Here is a 20421-nt window from a genome sequence, read left to right as displayed (position 1 = left end):
CTTTTCATTTCTTGCGAGAAACAAAGATAATGAATTTACATATTTTGCAAGTCATTCTTCGTAGAGATTACTGTACGTCACGTGACTTGTGACGTCATGTATCTGGCGGAAGCGCGCTGACAAACCGAATGATTTCCTTTCATTGTTACCAAGTAATCTTATTACAGCATTCCCATCATCGAAACACCCAGTAACGATATCAAGTGTTTTAGTGGTCTGTATCATTAGTTATAAGATTAGTACAACTTACCGTAAATTTAGGAAAAAGAGTCTGATGACATCATATTTCTGGCGGAAGGCGAGAGGCAAAGCAAGTGATTTCCTTCTGATGCGTTACTATTCCCATAATCGAAACATCGAATAATGATATATAGAATTTTTTAATTTTCAAAAAAAAATATGAAGATACAACTGAATTAAAAACAAAATGCAGAGAGAGAGAGAGAGAGAGAGAGAGAGAGAGCGTATTCCTTTTATAAATAATAATAAGGTCTATAAACGAACTGTATGGAAAATGTGATACCCTATAACATATTGGCGCTGATGTAATATGCATTATGAAGAAATTTCGAATGTCAAGAAAATTATATAAATCTGTGTTATTCGCACTATATGTATGTGCTCATAATAGTAATACGGCAGCGTGACCTTGAAGATCAGCTGATGCCAACCGAAAGTAAATTAAAAGTATTTGTTGATTATTGATATGCTCAAGAAATTGAAAAATAAAATATAAACGTTCTTTAATAAACCATAATTAAACACAGTAATGTCTAATGAAATATAAAGGCTTAATATTGAAATAGAATACTGTATGAAGCTTTAAAAATGAACTACCTATATACGATTGCGAGAGCGAGCACACACACACACACACAAAGAGCTACAACGATTTCGCATTATACCTAATGATTAGACGAACTGTATGGAAACTGATTTCCTGTAACATATTGGCGTTGATGTAATATTCATCATGAAGATATTTCTAATAAGTTAAGAAATGATAAAAAAATATGCCATACGTATGTACACCATGTTTTGATACGGTAGGTAGCGGCACTTTCAGATCAGCTGATCATAACCAAAGGTAAACAAAATTTTTAGTACTCAATTGTAAAATGGTTCCAAAATTGATGAATAGAATACAATAATGCATTTATAGAGCATATGATATCCTATGAAACAAGAAAATGGAATAATGATAGACAGTAAGAAAATATTGACAAAATATGATCCAGATGATTGTCGAATCATAACGTATCAAAATAAATCTACGGAAACTTCACTTTTCTAGTTCGACATACGGCCAACTCGACTTACGACTCATCTCTCGGTCCCTATCTTGGTCGTAAGTCAAGCAATACCTGTATATATGTTTAATGTACGTAAGTGTGTATATAGACAGTATTTATTTTCATGTACGTTTATGTTTCCGTATAAAGCAAGTCTATCTGCTTGACTTTTGCAATGGTTATCTTAGGTTCAACTGTAAGATTGTATGTCATGCTCGTCTTACCTGTAGTAAACCTTATATTTGTGATGTAGGCCTCAACTGCCTTTCATTCTGAATCAAGTTTGACCTGATATGGATTAATGTCTTGTGGGTAATGACTGGTATTATAACAAATATTTGATGGTGGCGTCGGCTTTGGCCCTAGTGGATTCCTGCTTTGGGTTGGAGATGATGGTCAGGTTCGGACACCTGCTCCAGGGCAGTGGTCCCGGCACAGGTGGTCCCCTGCCTATGTTAGCAGCGCCGGGTCAGCCACTCGCCATCTTGGTCTGCCCAGGTTGACCGGCAGGCTGTCGCACGGTCTGGTCCCCCACCTTATTTCCCAACGGCCAGGGGGGAGGCCCCCTCTCAGCCTCTAGGAGCCGCTCCCCCTCCTCACCACATGATGACAGCACCATCTCCCGTTCAGTGGCTGCCAAGCGCTGATCAGAGATCTGGTCAAGTAACCCCAGGGCCTCGTTCAGGTTCCCACTGAGGGACCCCTTGCCAGTGTGGGGAGCTGCAGACGTTGCTCCCCCTTTCAATCCCTGGTCCTTCTGGGATTGCTTCTACCCCTCTCACCAGGGCCAGCTGCGCTGTATGTTAATGGGGTGTTGAGCGAAGTGATGGCTTGGTTCAGGCTCTTGCTCCATAGTAGCTCTCCATGTTCAGACGGTGGTCCCCCACCATGCCTATCAGTGCCACGTGTTGACCACATGGCCCAGGTTCCCGCCGCTATATTGGCCTGCCCAGCCTGGCCAGTTTCCTGTCGCTCAGGCGCTGCCATCTTGGCCTGCTCAGCCTGGGCCGCCTTCTCAGGGGCCACAACCTGGCCAGCAGGCCTCCACCCAGGTTGGACAGCCGTCTTTCTATCCGCCGATCGAGTGTGCGGTCGCCGCCCAGCTGCTGGTAGACGTTCCCTCACCCGGTCACGGGGTGGTGGCTCCAGTTTCCGCTCAACGGCTCCCAGGCGCCGATCTCCCCTTGCTGTTACTTGCTCCAGGACAGTCCCCCCTACTCAGGTGGGTGTCCCCCGCAGCAGCCAGCGGCGTCACGTGTTGTCCATGCAGCCCAGGCTTCCGCCACTCAGGCATCGCCATCTCGAGCACCCCTACTTTCTGCCGCCCAACCAGGCCGGTGGGCCTCCGCTCAGACTGGGTTACAATTTTTCTATCGGCATGTAAGGTCTCCTTCCAGCCTCTGGTAGACATTTCCCTCCCCCCTCCCAGACATTATAGAGGTACTAGCTTCCGCTCAACGGCTACCAAGTGCCAAACTCTCCTTGTGGGCATAAGAGACCTAGTCGGGTGTCCCCAGAACCCCATTCGGGTCCCCACCGAGAAACCCTTTGCCAGCATGGGGAGTGGCAGACATTGCTCCCCCCGCCTTGTTGATGGAGTACTCTACCGCAGATTCCGCCCCATTCTCACTCCCCACTGGCCTCGGCTCAGGCACGCCGAGACGGAACAGAGGACCAAGAGAAGAAGCGCTGCTTCATCAGCCTGTTGTCTTCGGTCCCTGCACCAGACATGAAATGTAGCTGGGCAGAGGGAGGCTGGCTTGTAGACTTTTCTACCGGAAGGGCGGAACACCGGGACTGTCATTTCCCACCCCGTGAGATGGACTTCCGAATGGTAGGTCTGCGACCAGAGAATGTTTTCAAGGTTGGGTTGAGGGACCACAACGAGGACAGAGTAGGTGAAGAGACTGCCACCTTCCATAGGGTCATCGGCCTCATCCGGAGAATTAACGGCCTGAGCCTTCCCAATGAGGGAGAGAGTCGTAAAGTTGGAAGAAGTAACGCAGCCTCTCATCAAGGGGGAGCTGGCGTCTCTGAAAGAATGGCAAAGGCTACTGGAACACCTAGTATCCCTAGAGACGCTCATCCCCAGAGGGAAACTGAGGCTGCGGACGGCCCAGTGGGACCTGAAGGAAATCCTGGCGCCGTCGTTGAGACGCCCATCAACAAGACATCTCCATCCCAGTTAACCAGGGGAACACCTTAGCAGGGGTCTCACTGCTGGATCCTTCTCCGGAAGTCCTCATATTCACGGATGCAGCCTCCTCGCAGCACATCAGCCGGACCAAGCAGCTGCAGGACTTTGGTCTCTGGAGGAAAAGCCCCTTCCACATAAACGAACTCGAACTTCTGGCGGTTCGAAGAGCCCTCCTTGAGTTGAGAAGCTTGTTAGTGGGGAGAAGAGTGGAATTGATTGGCGACTGTACTACTGTCATCGCCTACATCCGGAAGCTTGGCGGTCTTTGGTCCCATCATATTCACGACCTGATGGCAGAGATCCTGTCCTGGGTCGAGGACAATGCCATCTCCCTGACGGCCAGGTGCATTCCGGGGAAGAGGAATGTGGTCACAGACGGTCTCAGCAGGTGGGGACAAGTGCTGGCTGCCGAATGTTCTCTACACCTGAAGGTGGCAAAACAATGTTGGAAAGGTGGGGGTACTCTGTCTGGACCTCTTCACGACAAGGCTAAACGCAAAGTTGCCAGTCTTCTGCTTTCCAGTGCCAGACCCGATAGCAGTGATCGAGAACGCATTCCAGCACCTGTGGGACAGGCTAGACGTTTACACTTTTCCCCCCTTCAGCCTTCTATGTCCGACCGTCAACCAACTTCGAAGGGCAAGGCAAGCAAAGGTGATGTTAGTAGCTCCATGGTGGCCCGGAAAACAAGGGTTTCCGGATCTCCTGGACTTGGTGGTGGAGCCGCCGTGGCCTCTTCCTTTGTGGCAAGACCTCTTAATGCAGCCAAAATTCCGTAGGTTCCACGAGGGTCTCCCAAACCTTCCCCTTCATGTGTAGAAACTATTCAGCGTCTGTTAAGGAGGGAGGGTTACTCCAGAAGGTCAGCCGCACAGATGACAGGTAACCTAAGTGAATCTGTGAGGGCCATATAACAAGCAAAGTGGGCTACCTTTGGTAAGTAGTGCGCCAAGGAGGGCATCAAGCCATTCAATGCCTTGATCCCCATTATCGCAGATTTCCTGGTCCACCTATGACTCGACCGGGACATGTCCGTTCCGGCAGTGAAGGGTTTCTGAGCAGCCCTGGACAGGTCTTCATCCTTAAGGGGTTGCGTATAGGATCGTCCAAGCAGCTCTCGATGCTTATAAGAGGATTCAAGCAGTCATGTCCGCCCCGAGTTCTCCATACCCCAGCGTGGGACATCATCAAGGTCAGCAACTCATTGAAAAAGCGACCCTAGGAGCCCCTGAGGCAGATCACGGACAGGGAGCTGTCCTTGAAAACTGTGTTCCTACTCTCCCTGGCCTCATCCAAGCGAGTAGGCGAGCTATATGGCCTCTCAGCAGATGTCTCTCTCTCTCTCTCTTACGGCTTGAAGGAGTCGGTATTCAAGTTCGTCACCTCCTTCGTAGCTAAGAGGCATAACCCGGTGGTGGCAGATCCCAGGTTTGAGGAGTTCCCCATCCCCGCCATCCCCAGGACAAATGACCCGGAGGACTTGTTATTTTCCCCAGTGAGAGAAGTGCGTAAATACCTCTCTAGGACCTCCAACCTCCATCCAACCATTAGAAAACTGTTCGTGACTACGGGGAAGGCGGCCTCTAAAAACACGATCTCCTTCTGGCTAAGAGAGACGATCCGTAGGGCGTACTCGGCGAATGGTGAACCCTCTCCCGGATCCATCAAGCCACACAACACCAGGGTATCAGCACCTCATTGGCCTTTAAAAAACATGGCAATCGGCCAGGCGTTGAAAGTAGGCGTATGGAGGAGACAATCGACCCTTACGGCACACTATCTCAAGGACTGTTCCCTCAGGTCTCGGGAGGGGTTCAATCTCAGACCAGTCATGGATTCACAACAGAGGATGTAACGGCGACCTGCCGATGGCACACTTCATACTGAGCAGTGAGGGGTAGAGCTTCTCGAATCCCTATCCCATCCCCTTACCTGATATCCATCCTGGAAGAAAGATGATGATGTCTTGGTGAGTGTTCCTCTGATTTTGATATGTCGTTTACCTTAATTATGATTCATTTTTCCGACCCTCCTGGCATCTCCTACTGGGGTCTATTTTTACCCGCGTCCTAATTCTGAGTATCCTATACAGTAGTGGTCCATGGTAAGTCCGTGTGGGAACAAATGACAATTTCTGAGAAAATTTTATTTTTCCTAGCATACATACCATGGACCACTCGTGTTACTGCCCTCCCGTTCTTCCTCTCGGTAAACCCTCTCGGTAGGAGTCGGTTCCGGGATGAGGAGTAGAATGACCCTCCTGAGGCATCCTCTTAGTGCATCTGGGACAACAAGTGAGGCCAGGGTTGCGCATGTGGAGAGGGGGATTGAGCCTGTTAGGGATGGGGGAACTAACTAGCCCAGATTCTCTTATACAGTGGTCTGTGCTAAGTATGTCAGGAAAAATACAATTTTCTTTGAAATTGTGATTTTGAATGGGATTATTCTAAGGTGTCCTTATTATGCAAAGTCCATTTATTTAAAAGTATGACGGTTGGTAGTGTTCATTATTTACTACACATACCTTATTGTGACCAATTAAAGATTTTTAGGGCCCATTTAAAATTTAAGGGTTCATTTATTATCTCACTGTAATATATAAGGTTGTCTCTTAGGGAGTTAATTTGTCATTTGTGAATTTTCTTTTATTTCAGAATGCTGCAGAGACAGTATCTTTAAAAGCTATAGCACAGAAAAAAGTTAATGAAGTTAATTCCACATCGATACCAGCATCAGGTAAGTTGAAACTAGGAGGTCCAAATTTTATCATTGTGCCCAACAATTTTATTTGAATATTTTCATGGAAGTCAAATTTGTTTCAAAAGTACATTTGAAATGTTAGATTGTTATATCGGTGTTTATTTTCCCTCAGTGTTGGAAGTAAACAGCTGCGTTGTAAGCAGCAGTACCACAACTATTAGTAATTCTAATAGTAATAACAACACTACTAGTACGAATACCTCGGGGAAAGCAGGGACATGTGAAGCTCACATTCCTCCACTATTGGGTGTAGCTCCACTTGGCCCTCTACAATTGACAGTTGAACATGAAATGCAATTTAAGATGCTACAGGCGGCCTTCTATCATATGCCTCACCCGTCCGACTCGGAAAGATTAAGAGTGCACTTACCGCGCCAGCCATACCAGACGCCGCATTACTATCCGCAGGTAGGTGTCACAACTTGGTAACATTTTAACTTTCAAGATTATAGATATGGTATTTCAGGTAAAGCATCAAGGAAGCCTTCTGTTATTACTCTTTAAAGAACAAGTGAATAGTTAAGGATATATAGACCGAGATTGGCCAAACAACCACCTTAACCTTTCGAATCTCCTAATCCTTGTCATTTAGACAACATATGCTCCACACACACAGGTTTTCCTTGACCATTTGTCAGTCCCTGGTTGATACCTAGCTTTAACTCCTGCCTCATCTTGATGCTCAGGTTATTAGGAGGTTGACAGGAGTTATCACTTTCACTTCTGTACCGGACTGAAGTGCTTTGACATTTCCCAGGAAGGTAAACCAGCCAGTTTGGCTGTAGGGACTTCCTCCTTCCTAAGGGTAAGCCACTTATTAAAGGACGAGTGTTGGAAGTACTTTGTATTTTTCCTTATTATACAAACTTGAGTCCTATAAGTTATGCTACCCAGCTGAGTCACCCCACCAGTCATAGGCAGAGTCAAAGTGAAAGCTCAGTGGCCTGCTGAGTGGTAAGGGCCCCTTCCTGCCACCCAGCGGTAATTCCCACTACCTCATTAAAGTTTTAACAGTCAATGTGCAGTAGCACAATTGTTCAATTCCTTGGCTGCTTGTATAAATTTTGATTTGAAAGTAGCCTCGTGCTTTCATCTTTTAACAGAGAAGAGAATTGTTAATATAATTTCCTAACTTATATCATACTACAGATTTTATACCATGATTTAAAATTATTAATCGTTACTTGGCCATGTAATTTGTAGTTTTAAGGTTAAGATACACCCGTGTTCGATTTCTTTTTCTTCCTCTGGCACATACCATACACTACAGATAAATATAGAAGAGTGGATTGAAATATACATGTGCAGGTAAAAGTGTTAATAACATTTGCCTGTAAGGTGAACTTTTTTTTTTTTTTTTTTATTGAATCATAACCTATTGATACAATTTGTAGCTTGGTAGATCAGTCTAATGGTTTACTGTTTCTATCTCTCTCCCTCTCAAACCATGAAGACTCTTGCTAATTTTTAATGTACTGAAATCATATTACTTTTCATGTGGTAATGTTGATGTTTTTTCTCTAGAGAATTGTGTATTTCTTGAAAATGTTATGGTAATATTAAAAAAGGGATTTTGACGAAGGAAAAATCTATTTCTGGGGAGAGACCTGTGACGGCCGGTGAAAAAGTCCTTCTTTACACTTTTTCTGATATAAATCTTCCAAATATACCAGAGAAAGATAAAAGCATGGAATGCAGAGGTTACTACCCTCGCGCGAGCACCTCGTGAGTGTCATGTATACATCAGGGGCGTGTGAAAACCACTATTCACAGGCTGTCTTCCATTTAGATAACTCCTTCATCAAAGGGAAGGGCCGTAACAAAGACCCCAGAAACCACACTTGGACCACGCCACCGTCACCCACACGAGCGCCCTCTAGGTCATCCTTCTGCAAGAACATATGGCTTGGCAAGGAAAGGGTGGGTCCGTACAAAAATAACCGGGAAGGGTTTCACCGGGCGTCACAGGTCTCTCCCCAAAAATAGATTTTTCCTTCGTCAAAATCCCTTTTCTGGGTCGACCTGTGACGGCCGGTGAAAATGTACCAGAGAATGCCTTCCAAGCCCAATAAAGTAATAACATAATGAGGAGAATACATTCACCATGTACGACATTAATATAATATAATAATGTAAGTAAACGTCCAATTACCAACTAGCCAAATGACATAGGGAACGTAAGGCTAAATAACTATGACGACAAGGAATCAACCGAGTGTCGAAACGCAAAAGGCATCAAACCTTACATGTCTAAGCATATCTAAACATTAAAGGAACGGTAACTACAATAACAGTTAAACCATAGGAATTAAACATGGCAAATATCATAGGGCTAACGAACTACCCAGGAGAGTGGCGACGTGGTGTGAGTGGCGGGTAGGAAGGAGAAGAGAAGAGATGGAAGAAAGGAAGAAGAGATTAATGGGGAGAGATAAGGTTCCCCGCTGCCATCGTCGGGTATTTAAGGGCCTGTAAGATCTTTAGATAGTGGCGTTTGACAACCATAGGGGATTTCCAACCTGTATATTTTTTAAAATCATCAAAGTCCCTGTTCTGGAAGTAATTGATGGAGGTATCTACTGACCGTATATCATGAACCTTGGGAAATGATTCCGGATTAGTATGTTCAATGAAGTAGAGGATTTGTTGCCTGATACCGTGAATGGAAATAGTACCTTCTTGTTCCCTGATAACCAAGGGGCCAGATGAGCGGGTGGCAGTTCTAGCTAAAAGGGCCTTGAGAGTAGTGACTGGACACAGAGAAAGGATCCTGGGGAAGAAGAATAATCTTCCGAGGGGAGCACCTATTTTGCGGATCCTCATTTTTAGCTAGGAAAGCTTTGTCTGGAGAAAGGAGTACTTAGGCTGAAGGGAGGAAATCTATGTTTTCCGGGTTTCGTGAGAGAGCTGCTAGTTCTGATATTCCATCACCTGAGGCCAAAGCTGTTAAAAATAAAGTCTTCCTAAGAAGAGTGATATAAGAGCAGAATTCATTGTCCGTGTCCGTCGCAAGTTTGAGGACACCGTTCAGAGACCAAGAGTCCTTTTGTGGCCGAACCGAAGGTCAAAGCCTAGCACATGTTTTTGGAATAGATGAGAAATAGGAATCAGCTAGGTTAATGTTAAACCCAACAAGGAAGATCTTCTTCAAAGCTGACTTGATGGTGGTTAAAGTGCTATCTGTTAGGCCTTTTTCAAATAGGAACCTCAAGAAAGAGATGGCTAAATTCGGAGACATACGAGTATGGTCTGAACTCTTAGGAAATCTGCTAGTTCTTAACGGCCGAATCATATTGGCGAATTGTCGAGTCCCTTTTGTCTGATTCGATGAAGAGAACGTTTTCCGGGTCAATGTTCGCGTCTCTACGAGCTGCAAACTTCATGTAGTCCACAAAGTTAGAGTTTTGGCTATCCTTGAGTAATCTGACACACTGAGTTTGGATTACTTGGGTCAGTTTAGGGAACGGGATCCGGAAGGGACGGAGTTTCAACTCAAGGAGGAGAGGAAACCAACTGTTCTTGGCCAGTGAGGTGGTACTAAAGCCACTGCCCCCCGGAAGGAGCGTAGTTTGTGTAAAAGTCTCATTAGAAGATTCACTGGGGGAAATAGGTAAATCTTCTTCTAATGGTTCCAATCCCGGGTTAATGCGTCCATGGCATAAGCCTGAGGGTCCAGGGTTGGGGTCACATAACAAGGAAGTTTGTGATTCATCTGAGTTGCGAATAGATCTACCTGGAGGCCCGGAACCAGCCTGAGTATCCACCGGAATGAAATTATGTCTAGAGACCATTCTGACTCCAGTGGTTTCGTCCTGGATAGTGAGTCCGCTCTCACATTCTGGACTCCCGCTAGGTGAGTTGCTGACAGGAACCAGTTCTTTTCTGTTGCCCAGGCGAAGATAGTGACCAGGATCTGATTCAGGTTGGGTGACTTGGATCCTCCTCTGTTGACGCAGTGTACTACGTCTGTGCTGTCTGACACTACTCTGATGTGGGTCGACCTCGGAGGAGAGAGTCTCTTCAGGGTCAAGAACACTGCCATGGCTTCGAGAACATTGATATGGGACCGTTTCATGGCGGGTGACCAAGAGCCCTGAAACATCTGATGTTCGGAGTAATCCCCCCATCCACTTAGAGACGCGGCTGTATGGAATGTCACTTGTGGAGGTGGGAATTGTAGAGGAACCGATTTGGAGAAGTTCTTCGGTTCGGACCATGGGCGTAGTCTCATTTTCAAGACAGAGGGGATCTTCGAGACCTTGTCTCTTAAAGGTACTGTAGCTCTCTTTCTCCAAACTCGATTGATGTCTTTGAGTTTGGCTTTTAATAGGAGATCTGTTACTGAAGTGAATTGGAGAAGGCCGAGGATTCTTTCTAAGGCTCTTCTGGACACCTGTTTGTGTTTGAGAAAATTCTTGATCTTGGAAGCTATTCCTCTTACCTCTTTGGAAGGGAGAGACAACATGTGCTTCGAAAGGTCCCACTGAATGCCTAACCATTCTAAGTGGCCTGATGGTTGCAGGCAGGACTTTTGGAGATTGACCCGAAATCCCAGGTTGTCGAGAAATCGAAGTACTTCCTCCGTAGCTCTGTTGCCTTCTATGGCCGACCGGGCCCAAATGAGCCAACCGTCCAGATAAGCAATGATCTGTATCCCTTGGTTCCTGAGTTGTTCTAACACTGTCTCTCCCAGTTTCGTGAATATCCTGGGATCAATGTTGAGGCCGAAGGGCATGACTTGAACGCAAAGGCTTTCCTGCCTAGGCGGAAACCCAGATAAGGAGAGAAGTTTCGAGCTATAGGCACATGATAATAGTCGTCGGTAAGGTCACCAGAGGTGGTGACGGCCCCACGGGGAAGTAAGGTCCGTACCTGAGAGATAGTCAACATCCGGAACTTGTTGCAGAGAATTTAAGAGTTTAGCTTTGACAAGTCCAGGTCCACTCTCAATGCCGACAAGCCTTTCTTCGGAATTGTGAACAGGCGGCCTTGGAACTTCAGTGATCGAACCCGTTTGATTGCTTTCTTCTTGAGTAACTCTGTGGTGTACTTTTTCAGGATGGGAGTGGATTTCTGGGAGAAGGTCACTGGTGGAGGAGGAGAACCTTGTGGCCATTTCCACCTCAAACCTTTAGAGATTATGCTATGAGCCCACGGACCGAAGGTCCAATGGTCTTGAAAGTGGTAAAGTCTCCCCCCTACCGGGACCACCTCGTTGTGAGGGAGTGAATCTAGGTCCTTTCCTTCCCCGAGCCCCCTTTTTTCTAGGTCCGCCCCGATGGCGGAACTGTCTTCTACTCTGTAGCTTCTTCTCTGGTGTCCACGAAAGGAACCTGAGGGTTTGGAGCTAGGGCTGTATGCAGGCAAGGACATCCAAACAGGGTTGGGCTGTGTACCTGGGGAATCAGTGAGGTAGACCACCTGATGAGGGGGATTCGGATGCAGAGATGTCGAATCAGAGGAAGACTGTGATGACGAGTGGGTAACTGACGATTGATGGCAGTGACCCTGGTTCGTTTTGTAGGGGGTAAATCTCTGCTTCTTCTTGAAGAAAGCTTGCTTTTGGTCTTCGGCCTTCTTTTTGGCAGTGAGGCCCCGCCTCACCTGCAATTTTGGTTTGCTCTAGTATCATCTTGTAGAACCTTGTTCACCTCCTCCTGAGGGAAGAGGGTTTTACCCCAGCAGGAGGAAGCTATCAGCCTGTTCGGTTCATGTCTGATAGAGGCCTCAGACAGAACGTATTTCCTACAACTAACCCGAGCAGACCACAAAGCGTGTAGGTCGATTTGGTAGGGCAGAGATAGGTTCTTCGTGAATATCCGAAACAAGGTCTCAGTGGGATAAATCGAGGCTAGGGACTCCCCGAGGTGGGGTCCGTCTCTCTAAGAGCCGGCATGGCAGAACCTTCTTTAACATCTTGAATAGTAAGACCTGTCAATTTATCCGTAATAGGCAAGGTAATAATGAGAGCAGTTGTAGATATGGAGTAGGCCCCATTGTGTGGGGTGAGCTTGGAATTAGCGTACCCCCAGACCGACAACATCCTGGCCCAGACAGCTTGGGCCTGCTCTTTAGGAAATATTACCGTTACCTTCGGTACCTTGTCTAACCTAACCAAGGCATGCTCTTTCAAACGAACGAATCCGTTGAAAGGGAATTCTAGTCCCGGAGGGTAAATTCTAGGGCCTCTGGAGGGCGGACACCTATGCCATCCAGAGTTATGGTACCATCTATATATGGGACATTTAAGGCAAATTTCTATGGGTTGTTTTTATCGAAGGAGGTTACTTCGATGTGTCTGGGGCTGTAGGGGGGAGACATCCGAGTTCCTGAACGGATCAGATTCGCCACCATATCTTTGAGCTCCGTCATAGCTCCTTGGCTTGCCCTAGAATGTGTTGTATCTGCTCTTTAACCTTATACCTGATCAGGTCGGCGGGGAAGGAGGGATCCTGAGCACGACCCGCTGTCGAAGCCCTGGACTTATCGGACTTCGTCTTTTAGCAGTCACGGTTTTATGCAAGGTAATATGAACATCAGGATCCTTTGAGGGTCCTAGACCGGTGACGCAGATAATGGCAAAGCTGAAGGCTCAAAACTCATCACCACCTACCTGCCCGTCCATGGGGTCGACGTCCAACCATAGAGAGGACACGCCGAGGAGATAGGGTCCGCCAGATGGAGCATTCCTTCCAAATCTTGACACCCAAGGGCGGAGAGCTGCTCTTGCAGTCCGGAGAGATTCATCATCATCCTGAAAGAAGTGAGGGGATTAGTGATGAAGGAGAAGACCGTTCTCCTCAATAAGCGATGTATACATAAATCAAGAACAAATTAAATCATCGCCAAAGGATACCAAAAAGAAACAAATTACAGTAGAACCAACTTACATCATCGTTCAGGAGTAGGGAGGACAGCTCGTAGCAGCGTGCATGACTCATCGCCAAAGGATACCAAAAAGAAACAAATTACAGTAGAACCAACTTACATCATCGTTCAGGAGTAGGGAGGACAGCTCGTAGCAGAGCGTGCATGACTCCGGGAATCATACCATGTAGGCGGACCTTCTGTAAAAGAAAGGAGACATAAGTCTGGATGTTCCTTGAAACTCTGGTTAGTGATCCTATTCACAGGCTGGGATCAACCAAATTATCTATAAACAATAATATATATGTTTATGTATATATTTGTACATGTATATAATACATATGTCTATATTTATGCATATATTTAATTACATATATGTATATATATGGATAAATATCCATACAACATCGTGTTCAAATAGAAATAAATTTCTACTCCGTACTTGGGATCGAACACGCCCCTTCTAATGAAAAAGCCAGGTCGAAACCAACCATGCCATGAGAGGCCATTTTACTGTTCCTTGAGACTCTGGTCAGTGAACAGATAAATCAAAAGAAATAAATACTGTAACATTAATTATGTGTGACTAATATGGTTTTCAAAATTGTTAGCTAGAGCTACAAATTAATTTACTAAAATCCAGTAACCACGTAACATGTAACTATAAACCTCATCGGTAAAATAATGTTAACCCCGGTTTTGAACGTCTGCGTGATCTCTGTTGACACCGGAGATCCGGTGACAAAGGTCCGTCATAGTGAAAACGTGAACATCATCGGTAAGATAATATTAACCTCAATGCTGAACGTCTGTGTGATCTCCGGTGAAGCCGGAGATTCGATGAAAAAGGACCGTAATAATGAAATTGTGATTAATCATGAAAAAAGGTTCGTGTGCATAAGGCCGAAGCCGGAGTCTGAGTGCCGGATTTCACCATTGCACTCCAAATATCTGACTAGTTCCCAACCCAATGAGTATCCATTATAGCGGAGTATAACTCAAGGCGGTGAACGTTCCGAAGAGAACGGAGCTACGGGTGTCGGCATAAAGCGATCCCAAAATAATGACTCATACACTAACGGAACCTATTAATAATGCTAGCTATATTAAGAGTAACCACATCAATAAAACGTAAATACCATCAAACGTAATATCATAAACCCGGAGAAGAAGCGGAGGCAGGAATAACTCGTGATCGTATAAAACGGAAAACGGGAAATCCACCTCTCCTTATTCGAGCTTAAGAAAGAAAACGAGAGAAAGGGTAACTCGTAACTGTAGTAACAGAAAACGAGCCCTCCATGCTCACGCTCTCATGGTTACATTATAAAGAACCAAAATCACACAATAATAGGATAAGAATATTGATAAAATTGTAATAACCAAGAACGAAGAATAACGACAACGTAACAAATAAATATAAAGATATAGTCTAAAACGAGCACCTTCCCGAGGCGTGTGCGTAAACTATAACCAAGGCAAGAAAGTTATTCTTCGTTCGTCCCAATTGGACTTGCTAGCAAAAAAATACCATAGTAAAAACAATAATAAAATAATAATAATAAAAATGGTCATAAAACGTAAGTGATATAACCTAGATAACAGAGTACCAGATGGGCAATATTAACTTGAAAAACTATCGAAGCGAACAAGGCCAAAATGGCTGCCGTCACCGAGGAAGGCCAAGCCGCTTCCAAAATTAAAATCCACATTACTGGAAAGAGAACAAATGCCCGGTACTGAAAAAAAACTGTCAAAACAAACTATGGTACTTAACACTGCTAAAGGTGAAGTAGCAGCGTCAGTCATGATGAATTAACGACAAACACTTGAAAACACCGAAAGCACAAAAACAATTACGACTATGTGGGAAAGTCCAAAACAGAAGGATGACCTAGAGGGCGCTCGTGTGGGTGACAGTGGCGTGGTCCAAGTGTGGTTTCTGGGGTCTTTGTTACGGCCCTTCCCTTTGATGAAGGAGTTATCTAAATGGAAGACAACCTGTGAATAGTGGTTTTCACACGCCCCTGATGTATACACGACACTCACGAGGTGCTCGCGCGAGGGTAGTAACCTCTGCATTCCATGCTTTTATCTTTCTCTGGTATATTTGGAAGATTTATATCAGAAAAAGTGTAAAGGAGGACTTTTTCACCGGCCGTCACAGGTTGACCCAGAAAGATAATTATCAGATATCCAAAAATTTTTTTTTTTACATTATGGGGTAATGAAATATATTATTACTGTATATCTAATATTTATCTTTGAAAAGAAAAATCAAAAGGAAAAACTGAAACTTGGTTTACAGTACCCCGGGTTACGTTTTTTCAGTCATTCCCGGTATACAGTACGTCATTTGTCAAAAAAGAATTATGGAAAAATAAAAATCAAGTTTGTCATTTTATTCGATTTTACGTCTGCCAAATATATTGAAGTCATAATATCCTTAGAAAAGCATTAAAAGCATTTGTACAATAAATAAGAATAAAGTATATAAAATCATAGTAAAATATGTATATTTACAGTAAATGTTAATAGAGTAATAATCATAAATCTAAGAGAACGAAATATTAAAACATCTGCGACTGTTGTCATCTTATTTAGCGGTCTTTAAAAGCTCAATAGTAGAACCTCTACAAACGAATTTAATTAGTTTCGGGACCTACTTTGTATGTTAAAATAGCCGTATGTTGGATCAAATATTCACATAAGAATACACTGTAATTCGTTTAATTCATTCCACAGCCCAAAAACCTATGATAACTCCTTAACCCTTTTACCCCCAAAGAACGTACTGGTACGTTTCACAAAAGCCATCCCTTTACCCCATGGACGTACCGGTACGTCCTTGCAAAAAAATGCTATAAAAATTTTTTTTTTCATATTTTTGATAATTTTTTTGAGAAAATTCAGGCATTTTCCAAGAGAATGAGACCAACCTGACCTCTCTATGACAAAAATTAAGCCTGTTAGGGCAATTTAGAAAAAGTATACTGCAAAATGTGATGGGAAAAAAATAACCCCTTGGGGGTTAAGGGTTGGAAATTTCCAAATAGCCCGGGGGTAAAAGGGTTAATAGATACATACATATGCCAAGGCATTACTGCAGATAAATACACATAGCAATAAAGCAAATGCATTATGTAAGAGAGATGTAAAAAAAATAAATTATAAAGAAATAATCAATAAAAAAAAGTGTTTATTATCACTTTACTTTGGAGACAGGCGAACGGAGGTGTAGGCTTGGCGATGGAGGAGTAGACTGTCGGTGTGAAGGTAGAGATGGTTGCTGAGATACTCTAACTTACACCACGTGAACTTTAAACTATTTTAGCTTATTTATTTTTATTTAATTTTTATATTTTATATTTTTTATGTTTTCTTTTTAATTTTCACCTTCAGCCTCTTCACTTTCTCTCACTTCATGCTTTTTTTTCTTTGCTTCATTTTCACTTTCTTCCTCAGGATCACTAGACTGCTTTGTAGATTTTTTAAAGAATTTATCTAAAGATGTTTGCTTGGTATGGCTTTTCAGAATGTTTCTGAAATGAGTCAAGCAGATATCGTCAAATTGTGAAGCAATTCGGCAAACTTGAAAGTTTTGTGAGTGATGCTTGGTATCTGAACTTGATGCCTCCCCATGCTGTACAACTGAATGAATTCCGGTCTGTTTCTTGAATTTCTCGAACAAACCGTGAGACGCCTAGAATTCCTCTGGTGTAGGATCGGTTGAACTCTCGCCCGCATCACCCCCATAGCCAGCTGCCTTCAAGTTGCCATAGATGGCACTGCCCTTCTCACATATCATCGTTACAGTGATCATATCGCCAGCAATATCCTTGTCCTTTATCCATATAAGCAAAAGGCATTCCTTCTCTTCCAGGGTGGGACTGCAACGTTTAAAGATGATGGTGATTTCTTTGGATGGTTTGACCGCTTTGATGGCTTCCTTTTGCTTGATGATCGTCGAGATCGTAGACCTGTTGCGGCCATATTGTTTAGCTAGATCACTCACGCACACCGCGCTCATATTTTCTATAATTTCTTGTTTTAATTTTAAGGAAAGCATTGCTTTCTTCCTTTTTCCACCACTACTACCACTTGCACTAGCCTTCTTAGGACCTATGGTGATAGAAAAAAAAAAAAAGGAAATGTAAAAGATTGAGGTATTGAGCACTGTTAATTATGATCCGAACACAGGAGAACCACACAATGCAAAAGAGAACTGTGAACTGACCCACGTGACGCTAATTGGCATCCCTCCCGACATGCTGGCATCTAGCGGACTAACCAGGAAACTGCGAAGCTTTTAGAAACTTCAACGTCGTATGTTGGAAATTACATCAGGTTGTTGAGTCGATTATTTAATCGAATTTCACATTGTATGTTGGAAAATTTGTTTGCTTAGGCAATCGTAATTAGAGGTTACTGTATAGGAGATTTCCACGATAGTTCCAGTATCTACAGGCAATGCTCGACTTAGGACCTATGCTACTTATGACAATTCGACTTTACGACGATTTGACTGTACGCTAGTTTTATTTAATCTCTGATACTAGATCAATGTTTAAAGAAAGTTTACTAATAGGACAAATATTTTCTTGAAAATAATATATTTCCTTTTACATTTTAAAAATTAAATACTTTTGTTTAGTAAGTTAGTATTTTCTTCTCATTTCTTGCAAGGAAAAAGAAAATGAATTTGCATATTTTGCAAGTCATTCTTCGTAGAGTTTACGTCACGTGTCTTGTGACGTCATGTATCTGGCGGAAGCGCTGACAAACCCAATGATTTCCTTTCATTGTGTTACCTAGTAATCTTATTACAGCATTCCCATATCAAAACCTCGAATAACGATATAAAGAATTTTTTGATAATTTTCAAAGAAATGTAAAGATTTGATAAAAAGAGAGAGAGAGAGAGAGAGAGAGAGAGAGAGAGAGAGAGAGAGAGAGAGAGAGAGAGAGAGAGAGAGAGAGAGAGAGTGTGTTTTTGGCCTTATTCTATGTTTGGGTTCCCCCAGGTCCCTCAATGTGAGGCACCTCCCATATCCACCAGAGTTGCTAATGCATCTTCCGGTGTATTTTGCATCTTCCAGTCTTGGATGGTCTCGGATGCATCTTAGGTATTTATCGAGCTTATTCTTTAACACATCTACGCTCACTCCTGATATGTTTCTTAGATGAGCTGGCAGTGCATTAAATAGTCGCTGCATTATCGATGCTGGTGCGTAGTGGATTAATGTCCTGTGCGCCCTCCTTAGTTTTTCTGGTATAGTTTTTGGCACTATCAGTCTACCTCGGCTTGCTCTTTCTGATATTTTTAGCTCCATGATGTTTTCAGTAATTCCTTCGATTTGCTTCCATTCTTGTATTATCATGTAGCGTTCTCCTCTTCTTTCTAGACTGTATAGTTTTAAGAATTGCAGTCTTCCCCAGTAGTCAAGGTCCTTAACTTCTTCTATTCTAGTAGTATAGGACCTTTTTACACTCTATTTGTGCAATATCGTTTTGGTAGTGTGGGTACCATATCACATTGCAGTACTCGAGTTTACTACGTACATAAGTTTTGTACAGCATAATCATGTGTTCAGATTTTCTTGTTTTAAAGTGTCTGAATAACATTCGCATTTTTGCTTTACATTTAGAACAGTGTTGCTATTTGGTCGTTGCATAACATATTCCTATTTAACATTACACCAAGGTCTTTAATTGCTTCCTTGTTTGTGATTGTCTCGTTATTAGGTCCCTTGTATGCATATACCATTCCCTCGCTTGTTCTGTAATTTATTGATTCAAATTTATCGGAGTTAAATACCATCCTATTTATCTCCGCCCTGTCATATATTTTGTTTAGATATCTTTGTAATGAGTTCCTATCTTCATCACAAGTAATTTCTCTACTTATTCTTGTGTCATCGGCAAAACTTCTCACTACAGAGTTCTTAACATCACAGTCTATGTCTGAGATCATAATAACAAACAGCAGTGCAGTTAATACCATACCCTGTGGCACACCAGATATTACCTGATCTCCATCTGATTTCTCGTCATTGCAACCACTGTTTTGCAGGAATTCTTTCACCAATTTTCCTATCTTTCCAACAATATTATGCTTTCTCATTTTTTCTCTAATATATTATGGTCTATCTTGTCAAAGGCTTTTGCAAAATCTAGATAGATCACATCTGTCTTTTTCATTTATCATATTTTTGTATATGTTTTCATAGAGTGCTATCAGTTGGGTTTGTGTACTTTTTCCGGGCACAAAACCGTGTTGACCTATATTAAACAAATTATTTTTAATCAAATGATTCATTATTTTCTTTATTACCCTCTCATACACTTTCATAATATGTGATGTTAGACTAACAGGTCTATAATTGCTTGCCTCTAGTCTAGATCCACTTTTGAAAATAGGGGTTTTATATATATGCTAATTTACGTTTAACATATATTGTGTATCTCTACTCTTTGTCTTAGCAGTATTGTAAGCGGCTTCGCGATAGTGTGGGCAGTTTTTTTCACAAAATCGCTGGAACTCCATCTGGCCCAGCCGCTGATCCTTTTTTAATTTTGCTTATAGCCTGCACAATATCTGCTTCATTAATATCTATCCGTTAGATATTCACTATTTTCTTCTCTCATTTCTGTTTCATTATTCTCATTCGCAATTCTTAGCGTGAATTCACTCATATATTTTTCTGCTATGTTGCATATTTCCTTGTTTTTATTCATTAACCGTCCTTCAATTCTTAGAATGCCTATTCCTAATCTCCCTTTATTCATCTTTTTTGCATAGGAGTAAAATACTTTGGGGTTTTTCTTGATATTTTGAAGTGTCCTTTCTTCTAAGTCCCTTTTTTCATTTTCTTTTAATCGTGTAATCTTTTTTTCTGCATTTTCTATCTTATTTTTATTTCCATCATTTTCCATACATTTTTTTCTTTTGTAAGATTTTTCTTCCACTTTCTAATTTTCTGAAATAAGGTCCTTCTGTCTCTTAGTATGCATGTCTGATGTTTATTTTTTTTTTTGGTTCATATTTTTCAACAATTTTCTCCAGTATTTTGTTTAATATATCCGTATTTACCTGCATATTATCACTTACTAATACATTTTTCCAATCTTTGTTCAATTCTTCATTTATTTCTGACCATTTTATATTCTAACCATAGAAATTATATTTTCCATATCCTTCCCATCGTTTTATGCTTCATTTTTCTCTGCGTTCACTTGCTTTGAAATAGACTATTAATTTTATGACATTGTGGTCTGAAATTCCCATGTTGTACACTATTATTT

At 42.7% G+C, this 20421-nt stretch overlaps 1 protein-coding gene across 4 annotated transcripts in view; it reads left to right on the top strand.

The window, feature by feature from the left end:
• The window catches only part of Not3 (CCR4-associated factor Not3), a 247433-nt gene that overhangs the window by 189309 nt on the left and 37703 nt on the right, over nt 1-20421 (top strand). For all 4 annotated transcript variants that reach the window (XM_068358982.1, XM_068358964.1, XM_068358991.1 and 1 more), the window contains exons 11-12: nt 6144-6225; nt 6362-6657. In XM_068358982.1, coding sequence (XP_068215083.1) covers nt 6144-6225; nt 6362-6657 — 378 coding nt within the window. The remainder of the gene's footprint in view (nt 1-6143; nt 6226-6361; nt 6658-20421) is intronic.

Source organism: Palaemon carinicauda, chromosome 2 (assembly GCF_036898095.1).
Source record: "Palaemon carinicauda isolate YSFRI2023 chromosome 2, ASM3689809v2, whole genome shotgun sequence".
Classification (NCBI taxonomy): domain Eukaryota; kingdom Metazoa; phylum Arthropoda; class Malacostraca; order Decapoda; family Palaemonidae; genus Palaemon; species Palaemon carinicauda.
This window is presented reverse-complemented; position numbering and strand designations above follow the sequence as displayed.